Genomic DNA, 10893 nt, shown 5'->3' on the forward strand with positions numbered 1-10893 from the left:
CCATGGGGAGGGTACTGTGGGCAGCCATCAGGGCGGCCATGGGGAGGGTACTGTGGGCAGCCATCAGGGCGGCAGGGCGGCCATGGGGAGGGTACTGTGGGCAGCCATCAGGGCGGCAGGGCGGCCATGGGGAGGGTACTGTGGGCAGCCATCAGGGCGGCCATGGGGAGGGTACTGTGGGCAGCCATCAGGGCGGCCATGGGGAGGGTACTGTGGGCAGCCATCAGGGCGGCAGGGCGGCCATGGGGAGGGTACTGTGGGCAGCCATCAGGGCGGCAAGGCGGCCATGGGGAGGGTACTGTGGGCAGCCATCAGGGCGGCAGGGCGGCCATGGGGAGGGTACTGTGGGCAGCCATCAGGGCGGCCATGGGGAGGGTACTGTGGGCAGCCATCAGGGCGGCAGGGCGGCCATGGGGAGGGTACTGTGGGCAGCCATCAGGGCGGCAGGGCGGCCATGGGGAGGGTACTGTGGGCAGCCATCAGGGCGGCAGGGCGGCCATGGGGAGGGTACTGTGGGCAGCCATCAGGGCGGCAGGGCGGCCATGGGGAGGGTACTGTGGGCAGCCATCAGGGCGGCAGGGCGGCCATGGGGAGGGTACTGTGCGAGCAGAAGGAGCCTGGGCTGCAGTGATCTTGGACAGAAGAATATGACTTCTGTAGCAAAGGTGATGTCATTATTTGTACGTTCTGACTGGAGGGCACGAGCAATTCCTTTTAGTGTGTGGTAAATCATATTAGTGACAAATACATTAACTGGACATTGGAGAAAATATGAAGCTAACAGCCATAACACACCCCTTGTATATTTAGGGATATAACTTCTTATTGCGTTTCCGAAATAATATAAAAACTCACTTAAATATCAATGTAACCCTCTTACCAACCGGCTCAAGATAAAGAGGTAATAACTAGTTCCGATAGAACCCCTTACATTATCATTTCTGGGAAGCCTAATTTCTACAGTGAGGATCATACTTTTAACCAAGATGCAAAATGTATATTTCAACAAATAATATTACAAATGCCCTATGCATTGTACAATGAAATGCAAAATAAAATATCCTGATAATAAAAACATCAGGTTATTACATCAAGGTGCTATCTATTTGCTAAATGTAGTACTTTGGGAATATTTCTTATACAGCATAATCTAAAGTAAATCAGATAACAAATTAAGTTATCTGGTTTACTTTTATTGTAAACATTATTATTTCAATTTTCATTTTTTTACCTGTAGAGGGACATGTTAAATGCTAAAATGTTTCCTGTCATGTGCTCTATGGGATTTTGTGTAATGTAAGCCTGGCTAAATCATTTTTCATATATGTGATTTGATGTAAAGTGACACAACAGATGACCGCAAAGAAAACTTGAATGGATATTAATGTGTTGAATATGGTGCAGGTTACGAACCTCCCGCCGCCGCCCAGACGCACAGAGAGCCAGCCTGGCACGGCCGCTCCATCGGCACCAGCAAACTCCGACTTGTGGAGTTCTCCTCGTTCCTGGAGAGTCAGAGGGAGCAGGAGGCAGTAAGAACAAGCACACACACACACACACACACACACACACACAGAAACAGAAACATACACACACACAGACACACACACACACAGAAACATACACACACACACACACAGACACACACACAGACACACACAGACACACACACACACACACAGAAACAGAAACACACACACACACACACACACACACACAGAAACAGAAACATACACACACACAGACACACACACACACACACACACACACAGAAACATACACACACACACACACACACACACAGACACACACACACACAGAAACAGAAACATACACACACACACAGACACACACACACACACACACACAGAAACATACACACACACACACACACACAGACACACACACAGACACACACACAGACACACACAGACACACACACACCCACACAGACACACACACAGACACAAAAAGACACACACACACACACACACACACACACACACAGGACACAATGGACCCTGGTTTATGGTGTAAACACAGATGACAGATAGGATTGTGGCGAGGAGCAGCCCTGAGTGTGGATAACCTTTGTAAAGCTCTATCTGGGCTGAGCTCAGTCTATCAGTCATTCCCGCCAGCGTCGGGCCCAGTGTCATCTCTCAGCCTCACGCGCCGACAGCTGCCATTCATCTTGTGGCTCTTTGTGCGGACAGCAAAGCCGCCTGTATACTTTTATAGCAGCGCAGCGTACCGTTATTGTAAATGTGAACAAGATGTGGGACGGTTTAATATCGATGTACAGGTTTACTGCCTGTCATAAATTAGACTCTTGAATAATTTCCTTTTCAAGCTACATGTTTTTCTAATTATCACTTTGTTTGGCAGGATATTACCTGTGGTAAAATATTTATCATAGATTACATTGGCCAGGTTCTGGTTTGTGAAAAAAAGTTTAAAAATAAATTTTAAGTTTAAATTTACAGGAACAAAAACTGAATTGTTCTGTCCATGTCATCAATAAGTGACAACAAAAACAGTACGCAGGGGCAATTGAAACACAACTGACACAATACTCTGATACCATTTAACTGAATAAAGATATATAAAGATATATGGATTTTAACCCCTGTCCCTGTTTTTGATATGGTTGCTTGGTAATAATTGTAGAATCTCATCACAGCTAATGCTCAGCCAGGGAGTTAAATGATTAACATGACCATGATTGCATTTTTTCCATTTTAAGTAAAATCTTAACTATAATGATGTTTTATGCGTTTTAGGGAAATGTGTAGTCAAACCTGTCCAATGCACTTAAGTAAATGCAAGTAAAGCACTCTGGAGTTTTAATTTATACTGTTATTTCTGCATTTCTATCACAAATAATAAGATAAGATATTCCTTTACTGTCCACACATGGGGAAATTTCATAACACATCCTCACTTTATGTTCAATTTAAGAACTCCTACTTGGTCATAAGGCAATAGCCAATAATTACCTATTTTCTTTTGCTTATTGGGAGTTATAAAAAGATATAGGCTACTTCATTAAGTTCAGCCTAGCTCATTTCCCATCATGCCTCAGTGTTAATTCTCTCTCTCCTCAGTACAACAAGCACCTGTTCGTGCACATCAGCCAGTCGAGCCCGAGCTACAGCGACCCCCTGCTGGAGTGTGTGGACATCAGGCAAATCTACGACAAGTTCCCAGAGAAGAAAGGAGGCCTGAAGGAGCTGTTCAGCAAAGGACCACAGAACGCATTCTACCTGATCAAGTTCTGGGTGAGCAACGCACAAGACTCACGGGACAAGACATTATCATATTAACATGCATAAAGAAGGATACTGGGGGGTAAGGGTGGGAGCCATATCCACAGAAATGAATATCGATAGTCAGACAAGTCTTTAAATCAGGGGTGTCCAAACTTTTTTCACCAAGGGCCGCATTTTGAAACTTATACGGAGCAGAGGGCCACAGATGTCGAATTTGTCAAATAACAAATAGCATTTTACATTGTTTTGATTCCTCCACACCTTTCATAATACATGGAACATTAATATTAGGTTGGTATAACGTCAAAATGCTTGAATTTTTCCTATTTTACAGTAAATTTGACTACTTTTTGATGTTTTTGACCAACTTAGCAGGAAGCCGGAGGGCCAACAACAATTGGTCTGAGGGCCGCATTTGGCCCCTGGGCCGTAGTTTGGACATGCCTGCTTTAAACGTATTAGACCAGGTTTAATTGTCACACAAATGTGAAATGTTGGTCAAATGAATCAGGAAAGTGCAAAAATATCAACTCATTCACCTTTTTTAAACTAAATGATATGCTTGATATTCAAAACGTGAAAAAATGTAACAACAACAAATTTATCGTAACAATATCTCTTTGTCTCTTTTTAAATATTTTACTCACTTTTATTGGAACGATTTTAGTTTTGCTTTGTTCATATCTCACAAAAAGGCGGTTCACTGCTTGAAGCTGAGTAAATAACACCAAAACAAGTAAATAACACCAAAACAAACTTCTTTTGAGTTTTACACATTTTAGTGCTTTGGCGACACTGCACCATCAATGTGTGTGTGACAGTGTTTTTCCCTCTTTTGTCTTCCAATACCATAATTATAATGTGTTGAAATGTGCTCGTAAATGTTTGATCAAATTAAAGTCTCACCTGATCAAATATTTGTCAAATATTAAATAGTTAAAAATTAAATGATTCAATTGATTGTTTTACAGGGATTCTAAGCTTTTAGATACAGGGACAGTGCACATTATACATTAACAGGTACATTTAGGAGTAAATTGGGAGTTTATTCTGCATCTATTTACGTATAATTCTATTTTTGCAAGAGATAGCATGAGCTTGTGCTCTGGTGCAGTTTGGGCTGATCAAAGAGCTGCTCGGTCGACTCATTGATGCATTGGCCACGTCTTTAGTCAATCAAGAATTTCAGCCGTATTGTGCTGAGGCGGTGTTGTCGGGGTTTGACCGCTCACTTCTCTCTGGCAGAAGTCGTTTTCCCAGCTGCCAGGTCAAGACATTTTCCACTGATTGTAGCTGTCCTACACATTGCCTTTGGGACTTTTTAAACTAAGGGCCTTTCCTCTTTTCATTCCTTGAGTTGGTGTGCATAAGCGTGTTTGTGTGTGCATGTGCGTGTCTCCTGGGAAATGGAGGTGGTGCTGTCTGTGCGCGGTGCTTTGTTTGAACACCTGCTCGGCCCCTGACTCACGGGCTTCACCTGTATGTCACACCACGCTGCTCTTTCTTCACACCGAACAACACCTACCTCAGCATTAGAGTGTTTCTGATCACACAAATCCAACACTCAGGCAGAGACATCATTATTGCCCCGGACAAACATGGAGCAGTGGAAATAAGTTACCTGTAATGTACAAGAGATGTATAATGAAGGCAGCAGCTTAAATGTAACTGTTATTTGGACATAATTCTGTTTGGACTGTTTCTATTTTCTGTGTTACAGACATGCTCTGGTTTGTTGTGAACTCGCTTGCTTCATTTAGTCAGTTAGAACTGCTCATTTGCCCACAGCAAAACTCCACATGTTGTAATACTCAGCAGCCAATAATACAAAGTAGGAGACAAGACATGAGTTCTTGGGAAATCAATCAGGAATGTGGAATGGACTGGAAATGAACCCTAAAAAGGGCAGAAATATCACTTTATACGCTTGTTTGAAAGATTACAAATAAGCCCATTTTGTCTATGGGAGTTTTTGTTTGTAGGAGATCTTCTACTGAAAGTGTTTTTCAGACTTCCTATAAGTGATCTGTTCTTCTGTATCTACCTCTGTATCTACCTGCGTTGCACCAATGAAATTTCCCCATGTGGGACAATAAACGATTATCTTATCTTATCTTATCTTACACAGCAAGTCAAAAGTATCGAAAATCAGATACTCATTTGAGCAAGTATACTGAACAAATAAACACATTAGAAGGATACAATTTTATATTTCTTGACCAGTTTTAGGACGACAATCTTCATCAGAACATCACCACATGGTAACATATAGAAAGTATTATTATAACAATTTCAACGCAAAACTGTTACTTTGAAAGTGACTATTGTTTTACAAAGGAGCATTATTATACTTGTGGTATCGAGTATCGAGCCCATTCATTAGTATCGAAATCCAGTTTGACATTTTAGTATCGTGACACTAGCACTGGTACTCAGTAATGAACTGTAAACATTCTTAGTTAAATGTAACTAAGTACAAGTACAAATACAGTACAGTACAGGTGCAAATATCATTACAAGTACAAAAACATATTTAGAAATCTGTTCAATAAAGTACAATTACCCTAAAGATCTAGTCAAGTACAGTAACTTGAGTATTTGTAGTTAATTACTTAGTTAATTACATTGCTAAATATCATCCTGGTTTACTGTGAAGCTGTCAAAAAGTGCATCTGACCTTTGTGGTCTGGTGCTTTGTGGTCTGATGCTTTGTGGTCTGGTGCTTTGTGGTCTGGTGCTTTGTGGTCTGGTGCTTTGTGGTCTGGTGCTTTGTGGTCTGGTGCTTTGTGGTCTGGTGCTTTGTGGTCTGGTGCTTTGTGGTCTGGTGCTTTGTGGTCTGGTGCTTTGTGGTCTGATGCTTTGTGGTCTGGTGCTTTGTGGTCTGGTGCTTTGTGGTCTGATGCTTTGTGGTCTAATGCTTTGTGGTCTGATGCTTTGTGGTCTGGTGCTTTGTGGTCTGGTGCTTTGTGGTCTGGTGCTTTGTGGTCTGATGCTTTGTGGTCTGGTGCTTTGTGGTCTGGTGCTTTGTGGTCTGGTGCTTTGTGGTCTGATGCTTTGTGGTCTGGTGCTTTGTGGTCTGGTGCTTTGTGGTCTGGTGCTTTGTGGTCTGATGCTTTGTGGTCTGGTGCTTTGTGGTCTGGTGCTTTGTGGTCTGGTGCTTTGTGGTCTGATGCTTTGTGGTCTGGTGCTTTGTGGTCTGATGCTTTGTGGTCTGATGCTTTGTGGTCTGATGCTTTGTGGTCTGATGCTTTGTGGTCTGGTGCTTTGTGGTCTGGTGCTTTGTGGTCTGGTGCTTTGTGGTCTGATGCTTTGTGGTCTAATGCTTTGTGGTCTGATGCTTTGTGGTCTGGTGCTTTGTGGTCTGGTGCTTTGTGGTCTGATGCTTTGTGGTCTGGTGCTTTGTGGTCTGGTGCTTTGTGGTCTGGTGCTTTGTGGTCTGGTGCTTTGTGGTCTGGTGCTTTGTGGTCTGGTGCTTTGTGGTCTGGTGCTTTGTGGTCTGATGCTTTGTGGTCTGATGCTTTGTGGTCTGGTGCTTTGTGGTCTGGTGCTTTGTGGTCTGATGCTTTGTGGTCTGGTGCTTTGTGGTCTGATGCTTTGTGGTCTGGTGCTTTGTGGTCTGATGCTTTGTGGTCTGATGCTTTGTGGTCTGATGCTTTGTGGTCTGGTGCTTTGTGGTCTGGTGCTTTGTGGTCTGGTGCTTTGTGGTCTGATGCTTTGTGGTCTGTGGGTCCAGCTCGACTCAGACGGTCCCTCTTCTGCCTGAAGAGTGGGTCCAGCTCCAGTCTCCCTCGTGTCCGTCTGTCCGTCTGTGAGAGTCGGATCTCTCCTTCACTGGAACTCCTCCAGGTTTCTACGCTTTTTTCCCAAAGAGGTTTTTTTTGTAGTTTTTCCTGGCCGAGAAGGAGAGTCTAAGGACAGAGGACCCTGGGACATCGTCCCTCGCCACCACAGACATTGTCTGACTCCATCGCCACCACAGACATTGTTGATTCATTTCTCCCTGTGGCCCTCAGAGGCAACTGTTGTTGTGATTTTGGGCCTTACAAAAATAAATTGATTTGATTTGATTTGATTTGATGCTTTGTGGTCTGGTGCTTTGTGGTCTGATGCTTTGTGGTCTGGTGCTTTGTGGTCTGATGCTTTGTGGTCTGATGCTTTGTGGTCTGGTGCTTTGTGGTCTGATGCTTTGTGGTCTGGTGCTTTGTGGTCTGATGCTTTGTGGTCTGATGCTTTGTGGTCTGATGCTTTGTGGTCTGGTGCTTTGTGGTCTGATGCTTTGTGGTCTGATGCTTTGTGGTCTGCAGGCGGACCTGAACTATAACGTGCAGGACGACCCGGCGGCCTTCTACGGCGTCACCAGCCAATACGAGAGCTCTGAAAACATGACCATCACCTGCTCCACCAAGGTCTGCTCCTTTGGCAAACAGGTGGTGGAGAAAGTGGAGGTAAGCGCTCTCCGACCTGCGCCGCGTCCCGCCTCGGCCGTGCATCCGTACTAAGTGGCTTTGTTTTCAGACGGAGTACGCCCGCTTCGAAAACGGCCGCTTCGTCTACAGAATCAGCCGCTCCCCGATGTGTGAATACATGATCAACTTCATCCACAAACTCAAGCACCTGCCGGAGAAGTACATGATGAACAGTGTGCTGGAGAACTTCACTATCCTGCTGGTAAGGAAGGACACACGTACAATACAGGCTGCTGCAACAGGTATCTTAATATTTGACGAGTCAGCACTTATTTTTTATGATTCGTTGACTAGTCAAAGGATTATTTCTAATGTGGCAATGATTCTTTTAGCTAAAATTTCACATGTTTAAGATACAATATGTCAAATAGGGGTTTAATAGTGATAAAAAACAGAGTAATGTTTTAACAATAACAATATGTATTTTCTTCCGGTCACATAACCGTGCTGTATTTGTGATTAAAAACCTGTTTTCCTAACAATTTGCTCATGTCACAACATGTTTATGGCCCAGATAATGATTCAAATTGGCAAAATAGTCAACAATTATTTGTGTAGTGGACCAATCATGATTATTCCAGTTAATCTGCAGCCTTAGTACGGTCAACAACAAATGAAGCTCAACAGTCCAGCCCATAAATTCAACATTAATTTTCCCACAGACTTTTTATTTATTTATTCTTAAGATAAGATAAGATAAGATAATCCTTTATTGTCCACACATGGGGAAATGTCGTTGTTACAACGCAGTAGATACAGGGGGAAAGGACAGACTAATGGGAAGTTTTAAAAAAACACTCTTAATAGAAGAACTCTTATAAACAAAACAAAAAAAGTCTTATTAACAAAACTCCTCTCATATCTTAATAGGGAATGGAGGAAAAAAGATAAATAATAAATAAAATAAAAAAGATAAAAATAAAATAAAATAATAATAAAATAAAGTAAAGTAAAGATAGCTAGCACAAGACTAAATAATACTAATACTAATGGTAAGTAAGTAAACAAAACAAAACACTCTTATTTACATCAGTTGTATATAGAAATTGTTTAAGGGCACGGCCAAGGGTAATATTAATATATTCAGTTAATACTTGGATTTGTACTTTTTTATTGTGGAAAGCCAAATGATTTAAAAAAAAACTGTTCTATGCTCCAGTTTGTATTTATAATAATAATAATAATAATAATAATAACTTTTATTTATATAGCGCTTTTCAGTGACCCAAAGACGCTGAACATATATTTAAAAAAAAAAAAAAAAAAAAAAAAGGGGGGGGGGTGATTGTGCGTTTGCAAACATCTCTCTTAAACCCTACATAATATAAAATGCCACATTCATTTAAAAAAAAGAGATCAACAACCTTTGTTCAAGGCCCATATGTGCGGATTAAACTCGTGAGAATCCTTCTCTTTCCTGTCAACACAAACACAACAACAGATGCTTTCATCACTATAAAGCCACATACTATAATTATCTGCACCTCTGATCCTTATTACTTAAAAATCAAGATACTCTAGAAAAATACTAGCAACAAATGCCACATTGTCAAAAAATGTAATATTTGCTCTCTATAATTTAAGATTTAATTTGTTTCCTGTTTAGGTTTAAATCTGGTTCAAGCCCTTTGTGTTACTTATGTTCTTTTTCTTGGTTTTGGAGGTGTTGTATTTTTTTATGCTTGTCTGTTTTTGTTTTGCTACATATTGTATGAGTGGGTGTGAATGGCACACAAGTGTTGTAACGTCTGACCTCTTTGGGTTGTCTTGTGAATAAATAAAAAGAAGAAGAAAATGTATATTTTGGTTTTAAAACGATTGCTACAAAGCTACAGAATCGAACAGCCCTGTATTTCTCCACTACTACAGAATACTTTAATATTCAGATGTTTAACACAGTTTCATTCATTTTCTCAGGTGGTCAGCAACAGAGAGACCCAAGAGACGCTGCTGTGCATGGCGTGTGTGTTCGAAGTGTCCAACAATGAACATGGGGCGCAACACCACATTTACCGCCTGGTCAAGGAATAACACACAAACTTACACCGTCCGATGCTTCGAAAATGGCCTTCTGAGGAGTCGTTCAGCCAAATACTTTAGTGAAGGAACCAGCTGCCTTGGTTTACCGCTGCCCCATAGTCCTGTTTTTGGAGTGGTGGACGTGACGGGATGGACAAACTGATCAGTCGACCAAGAGGATTCCCAACAGAAACACGACCAAACCATCACCACCCAAACAATCTGCAAACATTTTGTATTTTTGCTTTCGCTGATTGTGTGCATTGGGGTTTGGTCCTTATATGGGAAATTCCTCTCAAGTGATTGGGAAAAACATGACTGGCCTAATATATGTACGTGTGTGTGTGTGTGTGTGTATGTGTGTGTGTCTGTCTGTATGTGTGTGTGTGTGTGTGTGTGTGTGTGTGTGTGTGTGTGTGTGTATGTGTGTGTGTCTGTCTGTATGTGTGTGTGTGTGTGTGTGTGTGTGTGTGTCTGTCTGTATGTGTGTGTGTGTGTGTATGTGTGTGTGTCTGTCTGTATGTGTGTGTGTGTGTGTGTATGTGTGTGTGTCTGTGTCTGTGTGTGTGTGTGTGTCCGTCCGTGTGTGTGTGTGTGTGTCCGTCCGTCCGTGTGTGTGTGTGTGTCCGTCCGTCCGTGTGTGTGTGTGTGTCTGTGTCTGTGTGTATGTGTGTGTGTGTGTGTGTGTGTGTGTCTGTGTCTGTGTCTGTGTCTGTGTGTATGTGTGAGTGTGTGTGTGTGTGTGTCTGTCCGTCCGTCCGTGTGTGTCTGTGTGTGTCTGTGTGTGTGTGTGTGTCTGTGTGTGTCTGTGTGTGTGTGTGTGTGTGTGTGTGTGTATGTGTGAGTGTGTGTGTGTGTGTGTGTCCGTCCGTGTGTGTGTGTCTGCCTGTATGTGTGTGTGTGTGTGTGTGTGTGTGTGTGTGTGTGTGCGTAAAACTTGTCAATGGACACTGAAGTTCAGACCCTGTGTTTCACCAATATTCCGATGAAATAACACTACTATCTGCAGTGACTTTGTACAGAAAGCTAAATGTGTGTCTTCTAACACTAAAAGGAGGTCTTTCCCAAAGAGATCAGTCGCATTTGTACCCGCCTCTTGTATGTTAAAGTGATTATAGCATCTAAACAAGATTATC

General features: G+C 42.4%; 1 protein-coding gene across 1 annotated transcript in view; it reads left to right on the forward strand.

Annotated features, from left to right (window-relative positions):
- tead1a (TEA domain family member 1a) overlaps positions 1–10893 on the forward strand; it is a 38590-nt gene that overhangs the window by 27650 nt on the left and 47 nt on the right. Inside the window, exons 8-12 of the mRNA XM_072435141.1 lie at positions 1405–1532; positions 3108–3281; positions 7577–7717; positions 7788–7940; positions 9656–10893. The exon at positions 9656–10893 is cut by the window's right edge and continues 47 nt beyond it. Coding sequence (XP_072291242.1) covers positions 1405–1532; positions 3108–3281; positions 7577–7717; positions 7788–7940; positions 9656–9769 — 710 coding nt within the window. The 3' untranslated portion in view covers positions 9770–10893. The remainder of the gene's footprint in view (positions 1–1404; positions 1533–3107; positions 3282–7576; positions 7718–7787; positions 7941–9655) is intronic.

Source organism: Eucyclogobius newberryi, unplaced genomic scaffold, assembly GCF_026437365.1.
Source record: "Eucyclogobius newberryi isolate DKJ021-1_F unplaced genomic scaffold, fEucNew1.0.hap1 SCAF_7, whole genome shotgun sequence".
NCBI lineage: Eukaryota > Metazoa > Chordata > Actinopteri > Gobiiformes > Gobiidae > Eucyclogobius > Eucyclogobius newberryi.